General features: G+C 39.7%; 1 protein-coding gene across 5 annotated transcripts in view; it reads right to left on the bottom strand.

The window, feature by feature from the left end:
- LOC101824868 (WD repeat containing planar cell polarity effector) overlaps positions 1 to 26,391 on the bottom strand; it is a 258,189-nt gene that overhangs the window by 93,108 nt on the left and 138,690 nt on the right. For all 5 annotated transcript variants that reach the window (XR_002382790.2, XR_005871773.1, XM_013113608.3 and 2 more), the window contains exons 10-12: positions 21,611 to 22,220; positions 13,880 to 14,068; positions 10,129 to 10,252 (exon numbers count right to left, since the gene is read on the bottom strand). Coding sequence is in view for 3 of the 5 variants with exons in the window: in XM_013113608.3 (XP_012969062.1) it covers positions 10,129 to 10,252; positions 13,880 to 14,068; positions 21,611 to 22,220 (923 nt within the window). In the remaining 2 variants the exon portion in view is untranslated. The remainder of the gene's footprint in view (positions 1 to 10,128; positions 10,253 to 13,879; positions 14,069 to 21,610; positions 22,221 to 26,391) is intronic.

Genomic DNA, 26,391 nt, shown 5'->3' with positions numbered 1-26,391 from the left:
AAGAGCCAGCTCTCTGTATCACTTCTAAACTTAGGGCAGGTGAAGCCAGGCCTGAGGCCTACACTTGCAGTTCAGATCACTGGAGCCTTGGTCCTACAGCTGGTCTGGTCAACAGGACAAGTCCTGTCTGCATTAGTTCATGTCTCTGTCAACACCAACCGGAAACAACAAGGGGGAGGAAAGGGTTGACTTCAGCTTATACTTTCCAGTCCTTTATTGAGGTAAGCCAGGGTAAGAGCTTCAGACAAGAACCTGGTGACAGGTACTCAAGTAGAAACCATGGAAAAATGCTGCCTACTAGCTTCTTCCCCATGGCCACAGTGGGCTGAGCCCTCCCTCCTCTGTAGTAGGAATAATAAAAAATCCAGAGACAGATATTAGGGTGCAAGCTTCAAGCTGAAGATCAGAAAAGCAAAGCAGTCAAGCCGCTAGCTCTTATCTCTACCCTAGGCTGAAAGGGTGATTCTGTCTTCACAAGCTCTCACCAAGCCTCAGACTGCTGCCTCTCCTCAGTGTGGCTAGAAATTAATCTCAGCATGCAGCCTGAGACATTGGGCTCCTGTCTTATATATACACCTCTCTAGTGCTGGGATTAAAGGCATGAGCTCTGTTAATCTTTTAGACTGATTCATTCTCATGTAGCTCTCAGTGGCCTTGAACTCTCAGAGATCCATTTTGAGTCCTGGGATTAAAGGTGTGTGCCACCACTGCCTAGCTTCTATAGCTAACTAATGTGGCTGGTTTTGCATTATAATATTTCAGGCAATCTTTATTAAATCTCAAATAATATATCACCACACTCCTTAATTATATCAGGAAAACTCTCTATGGACATTCCTCCAGGCCAACTTGATTGGGGGGGGCAGCAGCAAGTCTTCATACGAGAGTACCCCTTCCCAGGTGTATTCAGTTGTGTTAAGTTGTCAAGAACTAACCAGGATACCATCTTAAAAAAAGTTCTAACAAATGAAACAGCTAACTGTGTTGGCACAGTAATATTACTCTAAGTACAGGTCAGTAGGAACAAGAAATCAAAGCAAGTGTATTTAAGAAGGTAAGAGAGGATGGAGAGGTGACTTTTAATACCCTGTGTTAAAGTGTATCCATGCCCAGAGTCCCTATAAAAACTAGGTGGCCTGCCTTCATTCCAGCTTCCACAACACAAGAGATCCCTAGGGCAAGGTGGCTCGACAGACTAGCTGCAACCTCATACTATATGGGGGACGCTGAGTGAGGAAGACATGTGATGTCAGCTTTAGGCCTCCACCTGCATACATGCATGCATACACTACACACAGATACATACAGAGAGAAAGGGAGAGAAGAGAGAGGTCCATAACATACATACATGCATGCATGCATTACACACAAAAACCCAGCCTCAATATCAGCAACTGACCTAGGATTTGCTATTGTTTTGTTAAGAAAACTAGTAACTTAGATTACCTGTGATACGTCAGGTTTGTGGGCCACCACCGCCCAGCTGCAGCAAGTGGGTTTAAAAAATATTTGCAATGGCCGGGCGGTGGTGGCGCACGCCTTTAATCCCAGCACTCGGGAGGCAGAGGCAGGCGGATCTCTGTGAGTTCGAGGCTGGGCTGGACTGACAGCCTCCAAAACAATACAGAGAGACCCTGTCTTGTAAAACCAAAAAAAAAAATATTTGCAATGCATGAAATATCAAAAGCAAGAAGAAACACCAAAGATTCCACAGCAGGAGTGGGGATGAGGAGAGGACCCTAAGGTGAGGAAGTGAGGGGAAGACTTGATCATTCCCTTTTCTAAAACATAAGAATTAAATAAAAATGTAAAGCAAACAAAACAGGTAAATATTCCAATAGAGTGAACAGAGAAGTCACAAAATAAGCAAAAAGTAGATGACTGAATTTGGAAAGGATCTCCACATCTACACTAAAGACACTAACAAGGATGTTCATAGCAATATTACAGGTAAAGCCCAAAGCAAGGCATGAGGAAAGAGGGAGTAAACGGCATATTCCTGCATGCCTGTCCAAACATCCACAAATGAGCTCAGCCTGAACTACAGGAGGGTTTCCAGGTGCCAGATAAAAGTTAGCATTCCTCAGCCCCTATGAAGCTGGTTCTCCTCCACCAAAAGGAGTCATTTCTCCAACTTATGGAGGAATGTGGTGCCTGTCAGCGTATCAAAGTGCACGCTGGCCTTCAGGCTCCCTCAGTGTCACAAGGATCTGTTAGAGTCCCTGCTAGCACCCTAACCCTTCTCACCTCCAGCTCACAGGCTTCCCCGCCTGCAGCTGATCATTCTCCTTACAGCCTGCTACTTTGCTACACTATCTCTATGTGCTGCTTCTACTTCTAAAAAAATTAATGAGTGAAAGAATAAATCAGTGAATGATTGAATGAATATCTAGCTACCAGGATAAAAGTTAACAACTGAACTGTCATTTATACCTGCTGGGTCAGGGAAAATCAGTTTTCTCCGATACAGTAACATTGGGTATATCAACCACTCCAGGGCATGCCTCATGTTCAGGAATAGAATAGTTGACCAACATATAATGGACTCCACAGATTTGTGTGTGTGTGTGTGTGTGTATGTGTGTGTGTGTGTGTGTGTGTGTGTGTGTGTGTGTGTGTGTGTGTTTATTTGGTTACAGTTTGGTGTCTTATTTTTTTGTTTGTTTTTGGCTTTGTTTTAGTTTTGGGGTTTTTTTGGTGGGGGGTTGTATTGGGTTTTTGTTTTTTTTGAGAAAGAACTTAAAGTTGAGTGGGTAGTTAGGGGGAGAGGATCTGGAAGGACTGGGGGAGGGGAAGAATATGATCAAAACATATGTAAATTTAAAATAGTTTTAAATAATTAAAACTATATAGTGTAAATTTCTAAACATTTAGCCTCCCAGCTCACTGGTGCTATTACAATATTAGCATACACATTTCACAGGTACACACAGTCTGTGGAATGAAGCATTTTGTGGGTGTAAACTGAAGGCTGTCTTTCTTGTTAGGTGTAGCATTTGTCATTTGATGACCACAAGGGTTTAACTATTCATCAAAGACCTTTCTGCTAAATGAAAACAAACTTCATGGGCTGGTTTGTGGTGATATATGTTTCTAATAAATACTGGAAAGGTTTTGAGGAAAATTGTTTAACAATTTAAGTATTGCAGTAGCAACTACAAATCCAGTTCCAGGGTTTCTGATAGCCTCTTTGGGACTCCACGGGCACAGGAAACACAAATGATACACAGTTATATACACAGGCAAAAGGCTCATACATGTGAAATTAAAACAAATCTTTAAAAAATAATTATCTTCTCAATCCTATATAGTAGCCCCTAAATTCTCAGTGCTAGAATCAACTCAAATGACTTTTACTTCCAAAATTATTAAATCCCTATTATAAATAACACTTGTCTCATCTTCCTTTGGCACTCAAGAGACATGCACCACAAATTGTAGGTTTCTGCTGCTGTTTGTTTATAACAGGGGTTTGCAAACTTTCTCTTTAGAGGGCCAGATAGTAAATACATTTTGAGGGGTACACAACCATATCACCACTATAGCTTTCGAGCAGCCATTGATATTATGAAAACAAATGGCCTTGGCTTAATTCCAATAGAATTATATTTACAAAACTGGGAGGCAGGTTATAGTTAGCTGACTCCTGCATTATATAATCAGTCCTGGCACCTGTGGTCAAAGACACGAAGTGACTTGAAATGGGGAAATACCTATTTAAATTGGGCTGTAGGAAGATTAGCAAATAGCCAACTAGCACAAATTTGAATTCGGTACCTCATGCATGGTACTGTGGGAGGAAGGACTTCCTGGGGGAATATGTGGACCCACTGAGTTCTCCCTGGCACGCACATTCTACTCAGTGGTAAGTACTACTAAATCAATCTCAGAAACACCGAGTCTGAGGGGAAGGACAGAGAAAGGGAAGATGTTCATCAAAGGCACAGCACTTCTGCTCAGCTGGTGGCACGAGTTTCCACAATCTGTTGTACTGTGTGGCAACCACAGTTGATAACAACGTATTGTATGTTTCTAACTTGCTAAAATATAAACTCCTCTTTATGGAAAATGATAAATTGATGATAAGACAGATATGCTAACTAACAATTCACACTGTTCCCTATAAATACACAGAAGTATTCTTTGCCAATTAAAATAAATGTTAAAAGTTTCAAACAACAACAAAAAACCTTACTCCTGTAATTCATGAGTAGTACACTAGGGCTTCAAATCATAATCTTGTCACTTCTTAGGATTGCCTTCCTTTGGGTAACAATTATTTCTTCCTAAAGGAAAGACTAAACACAGATCAACATCTTTATGTCTTTAAGAAGTTCTGACTACAGGTTTGCTAAGAGAAAATGGCCTCAGGCAAGCATTAGGCAACATCTGCTTAGCAATGGCTTGATTCTGAGGAGTACCCTTGAATGACCTAAGATCCCAATTGCCTAACACTGCCAAAAGTGCATTTCTTCATAACAAGGTTACACTTAGCACAAAGGCAATGGTGGTTATGAGTTGGGGTCAGCATGCAGTGCTGCTGGGAAACTGTTTCACAGTACCCACTCTTCCCAGTTTACTATGACATTCCTGTAACTGTGCATTCGGATTCGGGAAACCTAAAACTCACTAAGTAGGTAAAGCTTAGCTCAGAGAACTTATGTCTGACATTACAAATTCAAAGAAGACTGAAGCAAAAAGATTGTGGTATCTCAGAGACTAGAAGAGCCTCAAAAATAAAAATAAATTTCACCTCCCCAATTATTTCTCCATTAATAGCTAAATAGCCTGAGTGTTTTTAAAAATTGAATTAGATGTATACATTTTCTGTGTTTTGCCTGCATGCAAGTCTGTGCATGCATGCTGGTTCCTTATGTAAACTGTCATATCATCTGTAAATAGTGAAAGTTGGACCTCTTCTTTTCTTATTTGTATCCCCTTGATGTCCTTTTGTTGTCTTACTGTTCTAGTTAGAACCTCAAGTACAATATTGAAGAGGTATGGAGAGTGGACAGCCTTGTCTTGTTCCTGATTTTTGATTGAGTTTCTCTCCATTTAGTTTGGTGTAGGCTGTTGGTTTGCTGTATATTGCTTTTGATATGTTTAGGTATGTTCCTGTTATCCATGATCTCTCCAAGACCTTCATCATGAAGGGTGTTGGATTTTATCAGAGGCTTTTTCAGCATCTAGTGAGATGATCATGTGGTTTTTCTTCTTCAGTTTATTAATAATGGTGGATTATATTGATGGATTTTTCATATGTTGCACCATCCCTGCAACCCTGGGATGAAAAGACGCACATTCATACAATAAGGACATCTGTTCAACCATGTTCACAGCAGCACTATTTGTAATAGCCAGAACCTGGAAGCAATCTAGATGCCCCTCAACTGAAGAATGGATGGAGAAAATGTGGTACATTTACACAAAGGAGTACTAAACAGCAGGAAAAAAATGGAATCTTGAAATTCAAAGGCAAATGGATGGAACTAGAAGAAACCATCCTGAGTGGGGTAACCCAGTCACAAAAAGACAAACACGGTATGTACTCACTCATATATGGATTTTAGACATAGAGCAAAGGATTACCAGGCTACAATCCACACTTCCTGAGAAGCTAGGAAACAAGGAGGACCCTAAGAGCGACATACATGATCCCCTGGAGAAGGGGAAAGGGACAAGATCTCCTGAGAAAATTGGGAGCATGGGGGGAGGGGAGAGGGAGTTAGGAGAAAGAGAAGGAGAGAAGAGGAGGGGAGAGGAGAACATGAGGGAGCAGGAAGATCAAGTCGGGGGAAGAATAGAGGAGAGCAAGAAAAGAGATACCATAATAAAGGGAGCCATTACAGGTTTAAAGAGAAATCTGGCACTAGGGAAATGTCCAGAGATCTAGGTTGACCTCAGCTATCAATCTAAGAAATAGTAGAGAGGCTACCTTTAAATGCCCTTCTCAGATAATGAGATTGATGACTTCCTTATATGTTGTCCTAGAGCCTTCATCCATCTGAGGGAAGCAGAAGCAGACACCTACAGCTAAACACTGAGCTGAACTCCTGGAATCCAGTTGCAAAGAGGGAGGAGTGATGAGCAAAGGGGTCAAGACCAGGCTGGAGAAACCGACAAAAACAGCTGACCTGAACAAGGGGGAGCTCATGGAACTCAGACTGATAGCTGGGAAACTAGCATAGGGCTGGTCCAGACCCCCTGAACAAGGATGTGATTTTTGGAGGTCTGGTTAATCTATGGGGCCTCTGGTAGTAGATCAGTATTTATCCCTAGGACGTGAATGAATTTTGGTAGCCCATTCCACACAGAGGGATACTCTCTCAGCCTAGACACATGGGAGAGGGTCTAGGCCCTGCTCCAAATGATATGACAGACGTTGAAGATCCCCCATGGAGGACCTCGCCCTCCTTGGGGAGCAGAAAGGGTATGGGATAGGGGACCGGTGGGGGGAGAGGGAATTGAGATTAACATGTAAAACAAGCTTATTTCTAATTTAAATTTAAAAAGATGTTTTGTTTTTTTGTTGCTGGGATAAATATCAAAGAGAAAAAAAAATAAGAATTTTTTTGGGGGGGCTCAAAATTTTAGGTTTCAATCCATAGTTTGCTTTCCGTTCTTTCTGAATTATTAGTATGAATATAAACTTCAACACAATATATACTACTCACATTGTATTACAAAAATTTCTAAATATATAGCAAAGTTGACAGTTTATACATGAACCATCTATGTTCTAACACCATTTATAACTGTTATCATATATCTAGCCACTTATTTATTTCTATTGTTTTAATTTTGTGTGGAATTGTAAAGAAAAACATGCATAGTCTTGTATTCCTCTATAAAACATAATATTATATTTTTACTTTTAGGCAATGAAGTCCCCTTCTTCAAATAGCTTACTATTTTATAGGTATTTCAAACCCACCTGCCTTAATGTCACAATCATATTAACATCGCTGTATCAGAAAACAGTAGCTTTAGATTTGGAGAGAAAATTAATTAAAATAAACCATTAACTCTATGCATTATTCTAGTTCCATGCTGATGAAATAAGCTTGCTATGGGACACATTAATGTGAAATGTTTGCATTTTCATTTAATCATATTTACTTGTTCCTATCACAGTTTCTGTTTGTTTATGATGAAAAGCTCTTACTTGGTAATGGTTCCTGCTAAGTGCTCTGAAGACTATTCAATCTCATAGAGGTGGAAAGAGTCACAACTCTCTAAGCATATTTCAGGCAAAGCTGCTTTTATTTTTTGTAGGTGCCCAGCAGCATAACAATTTTTATAAATAGATTATTTCTTTAGTTTTATTAAAATAAACACTTTATTGAATGATCTATACTATTCGGGAACATTTCTTTTGGAAACTCAGCAACTCTGAACATAAACAGAGTTCTCAGGAAGATATAAGAAATAAGTCTTGCAGTTTATGTATGTTTGAACTTGGAGCGAAGCTAAGAGACACAGAAAGATGTCTGGAGAATTCCTCTCTAACAAGAATGAAACCTAATTTGTATACATACACGTGTGTATTAGTGCAAAGTCAGGCTGTGACCCGAGCCTTTGTCTGCTGGACCAAAGTAAGGAAAATGCAGTGTCTCACTGTCACCAGGAGTCCCACCTGAGTCCCGCACAGTAACTTCAGCTACTTTCCTAGTCTCCCTGGGGCTCCTTTCCTCTGCCTCCACTTTAATAAGGCTTTGGGGGGGGGTATTAAAGCAATGACAAAACAGAGAGACTCGTGCAATCTTAGCACGTCCCATTGCTTTTGAAGGCATTTGACCTGTTTCATTTCCCCTAGATAAAACTTCTCAGCAGCAGAATAAACAAAAGGATATTTCCAACTTAGGCTATCTCATTCAGTTTCTACTAACATACATTTCTCTTTTCTTAAAGCCCTGTATACCCTATTACTGAAAAAGAAACTAGTGAATTTCATTGGAACTGAAAGTATCCAAAAGCAGAAACACGAAAAAGTTAGCATTCCCTGTAACAAGATTCTTCCCATCAGTCCCAAATGAACACATAGGATGTTATATTAATTATGAAGTTGTTGGCCGTTTTCTATGGTTTCTTGTTGTCTAGCTCTGACTTAATTATTAATCCATAACTGTTAATCTGAGTATTTTCACATGGTCTTCTCTTACCGGAGAAAGGGTCCGACCCCTTACTCCTCTCCCATGACTGATTGTGCCTCTGTTTCCCAGAATCCTCCATCTCTCCTAGTCCCATCTATCTTGCTTCCGTATTGGCCAACAGTGCTTTATTCATCAACCAATAAGACAAACATATATACAGAAGGACTTCCCCCATCAATTCCCCAAGAGAAACATCACACAGAACCAAACAGAAAAGTTTGAATATGATACTGATGACAACAACAAGAGTCACCCTATCACAGAACACCCAGTTTAAAACAACATAAAGGAAAAAATGTTCACATTCACAGAAGATGAGCTTCCTGGGGCAGAGGTTGCAAAAATACAACAATTGCTTTAAAGTCAAAGAGGCCAAAACCACAGTGAGGCTGCCACATACACACTTTCAAAAATTCTTATTCATATTTACCATTTTGAGCCCCTTAGGCAAGAAGTTAATTCATCAATCTCCCCTAGAAACAAGAAAAACAAAACAGCAATGAAAGCAAAGAGCAAAGCCCTAAGATCAAGTACATGTGACTTTAACCCCAATACTTTTAGGATATGCTCATGTATGAAGACTGCTACATTTAAGATGAAGAGCCTCTTGAAATACGCTAACACCATTCAGATAAAAAGGCAAGATTCAATTACAGATAATAACTCTTGCAATATATTAACATTTCTTAGCTTCCAAAAATATGATTTTCTAAAGGCCTCACTGCTGTGTAGAGTTCAAAGTACCACTTTGTATATAGATAAAATTAATTATGGAGCACAAATGTCTGGATAACAATATACCTCCTCAAGCTTAACCAATTTGAGTTCCCCGGAATTTGGGACATTTGAACACCTGTCACTCAGCCTACTCTTGCACAGACAACAACTCACAGTTACTCTGGAAGGCTACACCACTAGTGACAGCAAATATCTTCAAGAATGAGTAAAGAGCAGGGAGAGCAGCTCTAGACCTGTGGCCAACTGCTATTTTTCTAAGTAAGCTGATCTTCTAAGCCTGAGGTAATACTTCAGGACACGATAGCACTCCCGTATAAAGTTGTTCTGGTAAAAATAAAAGGTTATTATCAAAGTCTTTGAAAGTACTGCCCAGCACGATAGCAAGTACATTATTAGTAAAATCAACTTCATACAATTCTTCCTTTTTGTAAATAGAATACAAAATTCTACTATAAAACATCTACACAGAATATATATAATTGAAAGAGAGAGAATCTTAACAGACTTTGGTATATACCATTCATACTAAGAAATGGAACATGAGTGATATATTTGAACACCCATTACCTGTTTCAGTCCAGAATATAACTTTCATGTTAATTATCTTTCATGCTATTTACTAGTTATCACAGCATTTATGAGTCTGTAATCTTTCTGTCTAGATTTTCATTTTTCTTCTATCCTTCTCTGTGAATATATGTTTGTCCTCCAACTTCTAGAATATCTTTCTTGGAGCAATATTTGACATTTTTATCAAACTGTCAAATAATCCCTACAGTTGAAAGAACATTTACATGTATATAAAGAAGAAAAGTGACTACAGGGAAGTTAGCGACTCATATGCAAGGACAATGGACAAGTCTTTCGGTGTAATTTTAAAGGAAAGCAAGCCAATAGCTGCCTCATAGCGCACAGTGCTACCTTCAGTTTAAAGCAAAGGGTTTGTTTAGGCTAGGAACAAAATTCAATGAACATGTTCATGTTGACTTTTCTATATAGTGTTTACTATCCTATTAAACGGTAGATGTATTACTGATAATGTAAAGGGCCTAGATTAATATTCAGTATTTCCTGAAAAGGAAAATAATAACAAATTAAATAAAGACTAATAAAATCTGCTTTTCTTTTAAAGAGAAAAGCTGTGAGAAAATGGCCATATTCTGGAGGAATCTCAAGAAAGATAGTTCTTTAAATATGTTGTCTGACACACACGCAGGCAGCCGACGGGATCACTCACCTGAGCAAGTGGTGGAAAAACCTCCTGGCATACTTGCTGATCTGGTCTCTGTATTCCAAAACAGTGGTGTCCAGAAGTGGTCTTGTTGGAGCATAGAAGGTTCCAAGGCTTGCCTCAAGCTGTGCTATGGAATTCAAACATAGGAGCATTAAAATAAGAGAAACTCTTTCAGTTACAACACAATATTCATGTTTGCAGTCAGTCAGGTTCTGCAAACTTGGATGAAATGTGAGCTTGTTGCAGGAAAGATGAAATTAAAACATGACAGTTGGTACAAAAACAAACCTGTGTATAGACTGCCATTTGAGACAAAGCTGACAATGACGTTGAGTAACAAAAAGATGTCAGAACTGAAGAAATCCATAATGAACCGACCTCTCACCACAAATCGGTAATTAAAACAGTGACTCATCAAAGTAACAGGGTTTGAACTAGTATTTCCAGTAAAATTAATGTGTAGTGTGCCCAACAATATGAGTTATCCTTAGTGGAAAGGAGAAAGCTAACTTTTTGAACAGGGAAATGAAATTAGCACAGTAGAAATGTCAGCTAAGAGCACTGGGCAGTCTATGGAGCCTCTGGCAGTGGTACCATGATGCATCCTTAGTGCATGAATGGACTTCGGGAGCCCATTTTCCATGGAAAGATACTCTCTTAGCCTAGATACACAGGGGAGGGCCTAGGCCTTGCCCCAGATGACTTGACAGCTTTTTTTTTTTTTTTTTTGGTTTTTACGAGACAGGGTTTCTCTGTATTGTTTTGGAGGCTGTCGGTCCAGCCCGGCCTCAAACTCACAGAGATCCGCCTGCCTCTGCCTCCCGAGTGCTGGGATTAAAGGCATGCGCCACCACCGCCTGGCCAACTTGACAGCTTTTAATGGTCCCTCATGGAAGGCCTCACCCTCCCTTGGGAGTGGATGGGGGATGGGATGGGGGGGTTTGGTGGGGAGCATGGGAGAATGGGAGGGAGTGGGAACTGGGATTGATATGTAAAATAAGAGTGCTTCTAATTTAAATAAGATCTATATTTAAAAAAAAAAACTACCAATAAGGGGCCAGTAAGACAGCTCAGCAGGTAGACATTTGCTGCCAAGCCTGATGACCTGAGTTCAATCCCCAGGACCCATATGGTAAAGAAATGACTCCCACAAGTTCTTTGACCTCCATATATACACTATATGGCTAATGCATGTACACACACACATGTAATTTTTAAACTTAAATAATACAAATGGAAACTGGCATACTAGAGTAAGGTATGTCAGTGATGCAATTTTAGGAGAACAATAAAAATCTGTATCTAGTGCCTAACCCTGCCATACACAAGGTTCTGTGTTTGTCCTTTCATGAAAGCAAACACCCTGGGACAGGAGAAGACTGGAAAGATGCTTTTCATAAATGGGGGAGGCTCGAGATAAGAGATTATGGGATAAGGAGGGGCCTGTCTACTTCACATTTTTACCAAGATCTGTCCAGAAATACCTGGAAGTAATTACCTTATGGAGAGAACATGAGTATGTATGAGTTTACTACAGTTCACAGTTAGATTCCTCTGATATTTATGCTTCCAACTCTGGATTAAATAAACAACTCATTATTTAGCAAAACTCTTTTAGTTGTAGCCTATTTAGATTTCCAAGTAGTAAATACCCTGTCAGAGTAATTGCTATAGCTTGACTAAGCTTCAGCAATGTCTCTATTGTTTTCGGGCTCAAATCTAGACAGCAAAATAGGATGCATTTTGGAGGTATTTTCTTTCAAAGCAGCAGTCAATTTAGATTAAAATTGAACATAGCACTGTTACTGTGAAAACAAGCCAGGCTCTCTTGCCATTGCTTGTTTTCCTGACAGCATGTTCCATACATCTGAAATGTTCAAGCCTACATGGAATACGTGTAACTCCCAGCACAGCTACAGATTCATTAGGCTGCCCAGCTTGATGCTTAAGGCAGAATGAAGATCTCAAAGACAGACACAACACGACTAGAAATAACAGCACACTAGGTTTCACTAATGAAAGGACAACGAATTACCATGTCAAATTTGTTAGATTTAGATAAAATAAATCTCAACAGGGAATTCTGAATGTTTTAGAAATGTGTTTTGTAGTTACTTGAGAGGAAATGCTCATATCTACTTAGCATATACATACTCAGATAAATCAGGATATGTATAGATTTTGTTTTATTAGCCCAGTATCATAAAAGCTTTTTATTTCTCTATCTCTCCAATACAATTCTGTGCAAAAAAGTCCTTTATTAGGACAGGAATCTGATAATGCCCATCTGTATACTTCTTTATAATCTTTCTTACAACCCAGCAATTTAATAACACAGATACACTAAGGTGTTAGCAACTTCTCAGTGTCTTGAGTGAAGCTCAATATTTTATCATTCCATATTTCTTCTTTAGCTGTAAACTTGGGACTTATTACACAGAGCATGTATATAACTACAGACTTGGGAGACTCTGCTCTTTTGTTTTTGTGTTACTTTTAAATACATACTCAATCTTGAGAAGTGTATTGATATTAGAAAATAATTACCTGAGATAACTCTATACGTAAGCAAAATTATAGTAACTCTTTATCTCCTAAAATCTTTGGGTATACTTTTTATTTTTTAACCTACATTTCTTGAATACCAACAGTGGGTCACTTACTGTGGTAGGCATTTTCTTCATATACAAACACTGACATTTCCATATATGAGTTTGGACTACTTCCAAAAACTTCAGTTGATTCTTATACAGATATTTTTAGGGAATTCTGGGAGTTAGGTCAAGGTCCATAATATAAAGTTCCTAGATATTCATGAGGTTACTAGCCAACTACAGAATTTTATTGGAAAAATTATTATTTATTTTTGAAATGTAATAAAAACGAGGAAAGTCTATTAAAACACACTGAAAATACTGAGAAAGAAAATGTTCTCCAGTAATAGAACTGCCCTAATTTTCTTACTCTGCATTATTTAGTAATACTGTTTAGTTATAATTTCCAAATATTAATATTAGTAATACAAAAATATGAAATAAATGTATAAACCCCAACTACTTTGGTATATTTTATATCATACAAGGGAATAACAACTCATAAATAAATACATGCTAGGGAATTAGGAGATAAAAAAATCTGTTTTCATATCTCATGTGTCATTTATTTCCTCAGTGTTTTCTACCTCAACAATAAACGTCATGGATTTCTATGGGCTAAGTACTAAGAAAAGTTGAGGAAATCCAAGCAGGAGAAGGAGGATGTCCACCCAAAGCACATGTGCAGAGGATGGACAGAGCAGCTGAAACATGCAGGCACCCAGACTCTATTGGCTGATCTCTCAGCTCATATAACCAGTCAGTTGCCCAGTAATGGTTGACTCTAAACTTCTTCCTATCTCCTGTGATCTGCTGCATCCAGTAAACCTTACTGAACATCAGTTGGGTGTGGTGGTGTACACCCATGCTGTTTGTATATGACAGCCTGGGTTATTTGTGGGATTGTATCACAAAATAAGTCTGCATATAAAGCTCTGTGGTGACTACAGAGAACTGCAGCATCTTGGGATTGGAAAAGAGAAGCCCCGTTTCCCAGATTGCCATTTTATGAATCTGTCTCCATGACACAGGTCTTTATTTATAGCTTAACGAACATGCTCCCTTTATCTCTACATCTCCTTTTTGTTTTGACATTACAAGACTCAAAATGGATTTCAATGCACACTCAAAACCTCTGATGCAATATGCTCAGGTCTGACCTTCTCTCTCTGGAGTGAGCCTTTGTCTCAAGAGATGGTTCGTGATGGTGCTCATGCTGAGGAAGCACTGCTGACCCTGGGTGTCCCAGTTCATGCTGCTCAGGGTGTTTATGGCCTCATTCACCTCATCACAATGGATGTACTGGGAGATGAGTTCCACCAGACCCAGTTGTCCTCGAGTGAGGACACCTGTCATAAAAACAAGTGTGAATTTTTAAGATACAGAGTAAAGTAATAAAAACACATTTTTTACACAAAGGCAAAACATACTGGAAAATCAGAGGCACATCAGTTTGCCCTTTCAAAAAGAAATACACCCACTTCCAATTTTGACAGAGGAGCATTAAAAAAAAAAAAAAAGGTCAGGCAGTCATCTAGTTTTATTTCGAAAAAGCCAATGGCATTTGAAACTGACATTGTTACATGTAAAATGGCAAACACTGTGGCTTTTAAGCACTATTCTGCTTTGCTTGTTTGTTTTGTCTTGTTCTTCATCTTTTACAAATGGGACTGGGAAGATGTCTTAGCTGATGAACTGCTTGGTGTGTTCAAGTCTCCAGAAGCCAACGCAAACAATGAGGCACAGCAGTGCACGCCTGTGATACCAGTGCTGAGGAAATGAAACCAGGGCATCCTGGGAGCGTGCTGGCCAGACCAGTGGAATGGGAGAGATTCAAGTTCAGAGAGACCAGAAGGATGAAAAGCAAGTAAGAGTCCACATGCATACACACTTGTAACCACACACACACACACACACACGTAACCATCCACACACATGTAAATATCCATACACACTCATGTAACCATACACACACATGTAACCATACATACACGTAACCATATACACACACATGTAACCATACACACACACATGCAAATATCCATACACACCAAAGGAAAAAATTAAATGCTAACTGCAATTTTTTTCTTCAGTGTTTTATTGATTGAGGTAAGTCTATAAAAACTCAGTACAAATAATCATAAAACCAAATGAGAAAATGTCTGTGAAATTATTTTATAAGTCATAAAATAGTATAAAACATTACCATAATTCTTTTTATTACTATCATCAGAATTTAACTGGAATATTTATAGGTTTCATGATTCTCAAAATATATTAGTTCATGAGAAAGATGCTGAAAGTCTTCATTCTAACTCCAAGTTACATAAAAAGAAAAAACCAAACTTACTTGTGCTGTATTTAACAAGACTCAACTTGATAGGGAGTCCGGGGAATTGCCCTGAGTATCCTAAACAGTAAAACTTTACTATTACTTTGGGGTTGTATAATGAGCAGATGTAACTACGCAAAGCCTCAAGAGCCTGCCTGTGTCAAGCACTCCAAGTCCTAGTCATAAATTAGGCAGCTCCTGGCAGTAGACGTCGATGAGCAACAACTTTGCAGGAACTGAAAACAGTCTCTTTCCCCCAACCTCTATCAGAAGTATCAATTCTACTAGTAATAGGAAGGAAGGGAGCTGCTCTGAACAAATGATATGGACGATCACAGTCAAAGAGTTCAAAAGACAGACAACGTTTTAATGTGGTGGAGGAGACACAGGACATACAAAGAAGCAAGAAATGAATGATAATAGGCTTTGCATCTGAAATTATGCAAACTAGAAAACAACAGGAAGACATTTTTAAAGGGCTTAACATAAAAATAAAAATAACCTAGAATTCTAAACTCCTAGAGGATTCAAAATTCATGAAGAAATAGAAAAGTCTTTAAATATATCTAATAATAGAGTTTGAATAATGCAACAAGAATGGACAGAACTGAAAAGAGTGGAAGGACCTAAGTAGACAGCTGGATTCCAGTATAGCTTCCATGTTTGTATCTCATGAAATGACATAAGCACAGATTATACTAGAAAAATGCTATCAGCGAAAAATTCCCTTCCCTCCCTCCCTCCCGCCTTCCCTCCCTCCCTCCCTTCCTTCCTTCCTTCACCTCTCTCCTCCCTCCTCTCTCGTCCCTCCTTCTTTCCTTCTTTCTTTCCTTCTTTCTTCCCTCCTTCCCTCCCTCTTTTCCTCCCTCCCTCTCCTCTCCTTTCTCTCTCTAAATACAGGTCATATATAGTACAGACTGACTGCAGCCTGTATGGCAGTCTGTATGGCAGAAGTTGGTCTTGACTTTCTGCCTCCCCTGTTCTGGGATTACAAGTATGCATAACCATGCCTGCTCCAAATAAGCTACAACCCTAACCCTAAGACATTTTACCCTACAATAGTGGAACATATATTCTTTTTGAGGACACATGGAACATGATCCAAGCTAAACCATGTTCAGAGCAATAAAACATCCAACAGTATATTTCAAAGATTTGAAATCATATGATTAGATTCTCTAACATCAAAGGAATTAGATATAAAAAGAGAGAGATACCTAGGAAATCTCCAAATATTGAAAAAAGTCACCAATGTTAGATTTATCATTTGAGATTTAGCCCGGAGGAACAGGAGAGATGTTTCAGTGGTTAAGAGCTCATACTGACTGTTCTTGCAGAGGCCATGACTTCAGTTTCCAGTATCTACAACACACAGTTCACAATGACCTGAAACTCCAGCTCCAGGAGATCAAATACCCTCTTCTGGACTCTGTGTCCTACACCCACATACTCTCTCTCTCTCTCTCTCTCTCTCTCTCTCTCTCTCTCTCTCTCTCTCTCTCACACACACACACACACTTAAAACAAATCCTCAAAGTCCACTAGAAGTGGTTGTTAAATTTAGAAAAATAAAATATAAAGAAAAAGAAAACAATAATAAAGAAAATATATGGCACTAATCATAAGATGCTCAACTCTGAAAGTTATCTGGGAAATGACATTAGCAATACTATATGTGCACTATGTTAATGTCAAGTCCAGAGTGAAGACGTGAAACAGCCGCTGCTCATGTTGCTATCAACTCACTAACCTGCACAAGCACTTTAGGAAACCACCTTTGCGGTTTTCCCAACAGCAATGAACATGTATCCCTATAAGGATGCGTTCATAAAAGTACAGATCCCTTTTAGTGCTTTTGCTTAACCCTTGACATAAGCCAAATGTCCACCAACATGTGAAGAACCATGAAGTATCATGGTGTAGCTATGTAATGGATGACTATAAGGTACCATGAAGACTTATAGGTAAACACCAATATGGAAGATTCTTACAGGTTAATACTGACTGTGAAAACATCTAGATACAAGAGTATTTACTCTATGGTCACATTTCTATGCAATTCTATAAAAAGCAAATCTAATCGGCAGCAAGAGGAATCAAAGCAGTGCTTATCAGCTTTGATGAAGGTGGGCTGACTACAAAGGACTTTAGGAGAATGTTTTGGAGCGATGGAAATGTTCCCTATCTTGTTTGTGGCAGCTTCATGGGAATGTATATATTAAACTCACTGACAAGCATTTTAAGTGGACATATTTTATCTATGCAGATTATACTTCAATAAAATTGATAATAATCCCATCACATTTCTAAAGTGAAGGAAGTAGATGTGTAGAATAAAAGTTCATTTCAAATGAACTTGCAGATGACAAAAGCCATTAAAGCTGATGAGACATCCAATATAATACCTACCCTTCTTTTCTCTCCTTTTCAGAATTAATGCATTTCCTTATTACATTTCCTTACATGTGTATCACTGGGCTACATTTATCTTTGCAGCCCCATTGCCCTCCCTTACCTGGTCCAGCCTTGCTGATGCCCTCTCTCACCCCCACTTTTTTCAAGTCAGTTATATAAAAGAAAACATGCAACTCTCTTCCTCCCCATGGCCCTCTCACCCCACTTTCTGACACCTTCCTTTCCACTTGTAACCCTGCTTTATGTCTTTCCTCCCCTATCCTTTGAATATTCTACGTAGTATATAGAAAAAACATACTATTTGTATTTGATACATTTATAAAGCAATTAACTAACATCAATTATAATATTAAGATAACTTACTCAGCTATTAAATTATTAAACTCAATTATTAAAAAATGTTTCTGAAAAGACTAAGTTTCTAAAAAAAACACACATACTTCTTGCTTTTTAGAGAGGCACACAGACACAGATACAAACACACAGAACCTGGAATTTCTAAAACTCAACGTGAGAAAACACATTAACTTTAATTTAGGATATTGGGCACTGTAGGGTATTCATGTAGAGAGACCATCATTACCACCACCATAGAAAATGAGTCAGAGACCATAGGCCTCGGTTTGGAAGCTACACTGGTATAGTGTGGCTGGAGAGTCAAAGCCTAAGAAGCAGACAGCATTAATCCACTACTGAGTATTACAAGGTGGATAATCCATGACCCAAACTGTTTTGTTATGATGAACCCTCTTAAGTATTTTGGGAGCTAATTGGGGTAATGAATGGAAAGCAGAGGAGTACAGATGGAAGGCCTCTATGTGATGAGAATACGATGGGGAGGCTTGATGGAACACTGTTTCTGCTAGTGCTTACAGGGCAGAATTGACTGAATTTGCTCCCTATCACCAGGTGTGAAAGAAGACTCTCAAGGACAAGAAGTTTTTGATTTGGAGGTTCCATCTAAATAATTATAACATCTACTAAAACGGAGAACATAAGAAGAAAAGTGGGTGTGGGTGAAATGATGATCATTGTATACCTTCCCAGAAAATCAGGGAAAGTGTAGATGTGGAATCAGGAGCAATCATGGATAGAGTCAGAGATAGGATAGTGGCTGAGTTCACTTTCTGCTGTGATAACTGACTGTAAACAGTGCGGGTTCATTTAGCTTGGTAGAATGACAAGTGGAGACTGCATATACAGCAAACACACCCCTTAGTAACTGCATTAGTGCATTTATGAGAGCAGGGTCCTTGTGACCTAATCAGTTCTTGAAAACTCTACCTCCTTACACTGTTACAGTGGCAACTAAACATCACTTTCAAAGATGAAATTCAAACCATAGTGCACAGATGAATTACAAAGAAACTTTCCACCTGAACAACATGAGATAAGAACTAAAAGCATACTCCTGAAGAACTCCATTTCATGAGTAGGCAGAAGACAAGTAACAAAAAGCTGTTTTCAGAGTCATAAAAAATGTTATTTGATCATGGATGTAGTCAGCCAACATCAACAAAGGAAATACATTTATCACAAAGGAAATCACCAGAGACCTTTTCATGAGTAGTTCCAAAAAGTGCTGCAGACATAAATCCCAGTTATGGTGCTGAGGAAGCAGTGAGAAGCAGGGATGTCAGGAAAGTCAATGTTCACTGTCACATTAGTGACCCTGGCGATGGAAGAAGGCGGGACACTTGTTCAGAAGCAAAAGGAAAGCACTGTCAATGAAGACTTGCTTCTTAGGAGGTGGCCTGGGCCTGTTTATGGACTTCCGTACTAAGATTCACAGCATGTAGGAAGGGTAGCAAAGTAAAGGCATCACAGTGACAGTGGGGGCAAGACCAGCTGAGGGCTAGCACTAGCAGCATGGTCCTTCATGACACACACATAATTAGTCGAATGGGGTTGGGGGAAGCAGGTAGTCTCAATGAAGTGCTAATTACCAGGAGAGAGCCTGTGTTAAGAGAAGAGATGACGGTATTAAATCAAAGAACAGAGAGGGCTGGACAAACCTTACAGTCTCAGTACAATGACCAGGGCCCCTCTGAAAACTGACCCCAGCCTAGACACATGGAGACGTGGGATGAGCACAATGCCATAAGGCTTTCTGAACAGCACACTTACTGTGTGTAGAATGCAGTGCTGGGAGCAGGACACTTCTGTTTCCCCAAGAGAATACTCGCCTGGAAGTCTCCTTTACATACCTAACATTCCTGTGCAACAGGAATAATGGAGCATCTATGCTGAAGAAGGTTCCTACAGCAGTATACTAACTGACCTGTTCGACAGCGAAACTCCAAAAATGTTAGCATACTGGCATCTGACACTGCCATGTTTACATGTGACAGCATTCTATTTTAAACCATCATCTATGATTTGTCTTTACAATTTAAAACTGTAAGCTACACCTTTCATGTCAAGTTTTCTAAAGGCTTGCACAAGAAACGTCCAAAGAGTCTCATAAAGCTCTCTCTCGGGAGAGATGCACATGCAACTACCTGTTTACATATGCAGTAACTTGAATTATACATGAAAATGCCACATGGATGCCCAGAATCAGCTCTGTGTTAATTCAAGAAGTATATTAATTTTTGGATGTATTTAGTAGCAGATCATAAGAAAAATCTGTTCTTTAAAACTAGGTTTTCTTTTTTAAAAAAATGCTGGTTGGAATCTACTATTTCAAGTAATCTACTCCTCCCAGGAAAAAATTGATATAAATATTAATTTCATAATACATTATAAATGGGAGACAAAACTTTAAAAGATCCTTAGATATTCCAAATTTAGCTCTTTCAAAGAGCTAAACTGGAAGGCTGCAATTTCCCTGTCCTGTAGACTTAAATGAAAATACAATTTAAAAGATAAATGTCAGTTGCAAAAGTTATCACCTTTCTATCTGAACGCTTGACTTCTATTGGATAATTTTATTCCAAGAGACCTTCTTGGGAAAGAGGTGACAGCCAACTCATTGCCTAATTGATTTAGGAACAGTGCCCAGGGAGACAGTCCAATTAAGTTTACAAGCTGGCAATTAGCAGGAAGCCCTCTAAATCCCTACACTGAGAGCCTGTTTACTTTAGTAAGAAGGCAAATGTGCTAGAGACAGGAAGACAAAACTGTGCTTTTTGCAAAGCTGTTGTGGAGGCCTACAAGAGAGTGAAAGTAATGTCAGGTGTGCATGGACAGACAGCGCTCTACGGACAGGTAGCTGAGTGACTGAAAGGGGGACAAGAGAAAGGAAAGGGAAGGAGGGAAGGAAGGACAGAGGGAGGGAGGAAGGAAGGGAGAGGGAAAGAAAAGAGAGGGGGGAACGAGGGAGCTATATTATTTTTAAAAAGCTATATATATTAAAACCTATATTGCTTCATAATTTATAGAAACTAAGAAAGCCCTTTAGATATCTCAATTCAAAAGGAAACAAACAAACAAACAAACAAAAAAAACCCAGAAAGTTACACAAGATCTTTGGTAAATTTTAACTAAGTATCTGACTTAATTTCTTTTTAAACATTTGCTCTACACAATTTCAACCTGAACAGCAACAGACATGGCTAATCTAAAAATTTCTATAGAAAAATGTTATATTCAATAATGCAGGTTCTTGCAACGAATTCAGTCAATCTTTTAAATTTTTATCTAGCTATTATGGAAATTATTTCAGAAAAACTATAATTGAAAGTTCAGATTAAAAAAATATTTATTGTGTGTGTGGTATATGTGTCTGTGTGTGTGTGTTTATGTGTACTGTGTGTGTAGTGCTTGGGAAGGCCAGAAGATGGCACTAGATCCCCTGAAACTGGAGTTACAGGTGTTGTGGGTGCTTGGAACTAAACCCAGGTCCTTCAAAAAAAAACAGTAAACACTTTTAACTCTTGGGCTATTCTTATGGCTCAGAAAATCCATACTTTTTAATTATCATTATGTACAATTAGCACAATTTCTAAAGTCTCTAATATTTAATATTCCTTTGCTAGGTAGAAAACTACCCACCAGTGTTTTCAAGGAACCTACACACAATCATTGAAAGGAAAACATACTTACAGAATGACAAACAGAAAACCTACCATTTGAAAAATAGTTTGCTGCCTTGGTTATGTCACCAACATAAACAAGTTACTTATAGGTCTACTTGACTTACCAAGTTTAAACAACAGCACACCCACAGGTCCTCTGTTGAACCTGAGGAAGAGGAGATCATAGATTTCTCCTCTTTCGGGCTTCTGGGAAACAACAGGAGGAGCTATCCACTGCATTTGAACAAGATTGCTTGAAACATCAAAGAATTTATTGAATTGCAGAGTCTCACTGGGTAAGCGATCTTCAGCCAAGAGCTGGATGCTAACAGGGGATAGAGCAATGTCAAAAATTTGCAGTTCCCCTTGATTGCTGCCAACTAGCAGAATGGCACCACTTGGGTGGCAGCTTATTAATGAAGGCAGAAGTCCAGCCTGAGCCAAGAGAGTCACTCCACGGTGAGCTTCGTAGAGAATTACTGAAGAGTCTTCACAGCCCACAATCAGCTTGTCTTCAGTAGGGTTCCTGCAACAGCTGATGGCCTTCGATCTTAGTGGTATTCTGGTAACTGACATGCAATGGAGTTTGTTCCGGACACATTCATAGACACAGCTGTCAGCCATGGGCTCCTTGTCCACACTGACGGAGCACTCCACTGTGCACACCTGGTAAGGCTGTTTGGCGCCAAAGTGAATCTCCAGAGGATTCCCTTCTGTACGAACACAACTCAGAACCTGCAAGAAATGTGCTAAGTACATTAAGTCAGACCTTGGTCTTGATTCAGCTGTCATGCACAGGATAGCTTTCTAACCCACAGTCCACTGGAGACCAACAGCTGCGGCTTAGGGCCAGCAACAGCAGCAAACAGGAGTATGCAGAGCGCGTAAACATTTCATCCCAGTGCAGTAGCTGAACTATATAATTCAAACTTAACACAATTTTAAATGACCCAGAAAATCACTTAAAGCTGCATTTGCCTCACATAAAAAACTAGCAGAGGGGACTTTATCAGAATAATCAGACTAGCAGAATATATTTACAAGTTAGAAAAATTTAGGGGACTTTAAAGGATTAAGTAATAATCTCCTTTCCACCCACCACCCTTTCGAATTTTGAAACTATTAATAAATGATTGCCTGGGAAGACGAAGGGAAAAAAAACTTTCATGCTCTACCAAGTCTTACAGAATTATTTTGTTATCATAAAAACAAAAATATGATGGATTGCTGTAAAAACAAGTTATCAATAGAAAGAAATAATGTAATATGTTAGCTTTAAATGAGATAACTAAAAATTAATAAATGATACATGTTAAAACTTGTGAAAAACAATTTAAAAGCATCTTTAGTGTAGAAAAGAAAACATGTCTTTTACCTGCCCACAGAAACACTGAAGCAGAAAAAAGAAAACAGGCTATTTGATTATTCATATGTAAACAGTAGGCCATAAAAATGGTGTTAAATGCTTTGCCCAAAAAGTAAACTACTAAATGATGTGGAAACATTGGATAACATTTCTGATAAAGATTTTCAGCTGTGCACCTGCGATGAACATTGCATTAGTGACTTGCCACATGCAGCTTGATGCACTGAGACGCAGGCTGAGGAAGTGGGGTTGCACACTTGCTTTAGGTTCACAAATGGTCTCAAGGTATCCGCCAAGGTCCCTTGTGTGGGGAGAGGCTGTCCTCTCCAAGTCAACAGGAGGGGAACAACTGGGACTCCAGCAACAGGCGCCACTGGTGCTCATCCACGGTATGACCAGGAAGTTCCACAGTCAGGTCAGACATGGAGACAAAGTCCTCTGCTCTCTGGTGGATACTCTGAGCACTCTGCTGCTTTGATGATGTTTGACTCTCTCTTGCTGTTTATTCCTTCACTTTAGTTTAGTATATACTTAACAAGGGCACTCATTCAAAACTGAGCCTATTGTTATCATAAATCATTCTCCACCACCACCCCCTAAAATGGGGGGAAAAAGGATATACAAAATCTGCTTATATTTGAAGGAGATCTGTCCCTGAGTTAGCAGTATGACACCAAATTAATTTTCTTATATGTGAAACTGAAGTAATGGAGGGTATTATTAGTGCAGCTCATTTCACTATTTAAACAGTCCCTTGGGAGTCGAACTATCCCAAAAGGCACATTTGGCAGTGGTGTAGAACTCTGGGCCGGAAAGGGGAATGGGCACCAAGGGCACACACACCCAAGCCTATGGCAGGTGCTGGAAGCTGGGGTACCCTCCTCGGTCATTCTCTACTCTATTTTTGGAGATGGGGCTTCTCACCGAATCTGGAATACTCCAATCACCATAAGTAGCTGGCCAGAAACCCAGGGACCCTCCTGCCTCTGCTTCCCCAGCACTGGGGTTACAGGTGCACACCACATACAGCTTTTGGTATGAGCACAGACCTGACCTTCTGCCTCAACATGTGTGTGCCAGGCACTTATCATCAGAGCTATCTCTCCAGCTCTTGCTGACTCTTTAAAGATTAATATAACACCTCAGTACCAGTTCAATCTTTACAGTGCATGGTTTTGCTCTCACTTTCCTATTCAAATCTTTCAATGGCAACAAACTGACTAATGATTTAAATTTTACCCTTTGCCTAGAACACAAATATCATAATAGGTCACACCAAATTTCTCCCTTGTCTTGTGCCCTTTGTGTTCCCATTTTCATTCGTTTAGTAAATATTTTAGTTTAACTATGTACTAGGTACAGTAAAAAAAAAAAAGCAAAAGTTCTCTCTCAATTTGGTGGTGGTGGCACACACCCTTAATCCCAGCACTCAGGAGGCAGAGATCAGTGAATCTCTGTGAGTTCAAGGCCAGCCTGATCTACAGAGTGAGTTCCAGGATAGCTAGTGCTGTTACACAGAGAAACTCTTTCTCAAAAAACCAAACAAGTCCTCTCCCAGAAGCTCATGTTTTGAGGAATCAGTCTTATGGGGCTACCTTGTAGGCAGTAGAGACTTTTCGGGATAGAACCTGGCTGGCAGAAGTAAGTCTGCCTGGCCTTTTCTTCTTCCTGCCTGCCACATGTGGACAGCTGCCTCTCACTGCTGGCCCGACATTAAGGGCTGCCCCACTACTTTGACATTCATTCTGGGGTAGGCTAAATTCTCTAAAAGGATGAATTCAAGTAAGACTTTGCTCTAGTAAGCTGTTCTGTCCAGTATTTTGTCACAGCAATAGGAAAAGCAACACAGGAAGCTGGTTGTTGTGATGAACATGGTCATGTGATGTTTTAAGTCTTTGGAACTCACTCCTAGAGAGAACTGTAAGTTTGAGAATGCCATTAGACCATATCAGAAGATCAGAATGTCAAAGGAAATGAAGACTCACTCAGGAGGCTTCAGATAAGAACAAGGACCCCACCAGAAATCAGACTGGAAGTTACTTCAGAAAACAACTTATCATGTCCTGAAAACCTGAACGAGAGCAAATTCAACAGCAAAGGACTCATTTATTGGCAGAGGAAATTTCAAGACAGCATAATTTTAGGATGCAGCATGCTTCATTGCTGGCTATTGTTTACAGTGATAATGGTAGAAAGCCAACAGTAACGCTGTTCAGAAATGTACAAGTTGGCCAGGAAAAAAAGCAGAGACACAGTCACAAGGAAGACAATGGAAGGGAGAAGAAAGCAACTGAGGCTGTTAAAAGACTGGTGCCATTAAAGAAAAGTCACGAACTAGTCACAGGGTAAATAGGAAAGATGCTCCCAGGGAAAGGCCCCTCCTACCAAAGGCACACAGTAGGAACCCATCTGAAAAACCCACATGAGAGAACACCTAAAGGGGGGCTATGGTGCCCTTTGGAAAGCAGACACTCAAAAGAGGTATCTTTCTTTCTTTGGCCATACAGGTACTTGGAGGCTGCTACAGCCATGGGTAAGGAGGGCCAGCTACTGCTCACACCAGTAAGACAGGCTGCCATTGCCTATATGCTAACGGTTTTGCACATAGGCAGAAAGCAAGAGTTGCAGGGCCATGAAGGCTTCCATTAAGACTTAAGAAATTCGTGTGAGGTCATCAAATGTGTTAAGTGTCTGGCTCCCTGTAGGAAGGCAATGACAAGATGATGCGTAAAACTCGATAGAAACACTGGTTACGGAGAGACCAGGAGAACAGAATATAAGCCTGCCTATGGAGGAAAGCAGCCTAGAGCAGCTGTAGCCAGGGGGAAGGCCATGTTTACTGTAACTAATACAATGTGTGGTATGTTTGTAGGTGTACCCGTGCATGTGTGGAAGCCCAATGCAATGTTGGTGTTTTCCTCAATACATCTGAACCCAGAGCTTTCCAATTAGCTAGACTGGCAGCCAGAAACTCTAGGACATCTCTGTCTCTGTTTCTAAGATGTTATTTTCACAGGTGTATGCCACCATGCTTAGCTTTGTACATAGGCTCCAAAGCTACCTCCTGATCCTTGTGAGCAAGCACTCTGCTGAGCTGTCCCCAGGCTCCTGGTTTGAGTGTTTGTCTCAAACTGGCACAATTTTAAGGCTGCAGAGTTTTTCAGAGGTGGGGCCTGACTGGTGAAGTTAGGTGATGAGGGGTGGGCATCTGAAGTCTACACCCGTCCACTTCCAGCATGTTGTCTCTACTTCTTGTCTGCTGCCATGTGAGGAGTCTGCCACACACCCTCACTGCCATAAAGTCCTCAGTCTCTTCCCCACCATTAAAGATGGAAACTCCCCTGAAACAATTAACCAAGATAAACTTTTTTTCCGTTTAAGTTGTATATGTCAGTCATTTAATCATAGCAATGGAAAATAACCCCGTCTATTTGCTCCTATTTTCCTTTGTCCTTGTGTCTGCATTCCTGTGCTCTGGTTAGAAGGCAGAGTACCTACCATAGGAGGGTATTGTAGCCTCCTTTGGTAAGATAGGTCAGG

The sequence above is a fragment of the Mesocricetus auratus genome, unplaced genomic scaffold (assembly GCF_017639785.1).
Source record: "Mesocricetus auratus isolate SY011 unplaced genomic scaffold, BCM_Maur_2.0 Super-Scaffold_100029, whole genome shotgun sequence".
NCBI lineage: Eukaryota > Metazoa > Chordata > Mammalia > Rodentia > Cricetidae > Mesocricetus > Mesocricetus auratus.
This window is presented reverse-complemented; position numbering and strand designations above follow the sequence as displayed.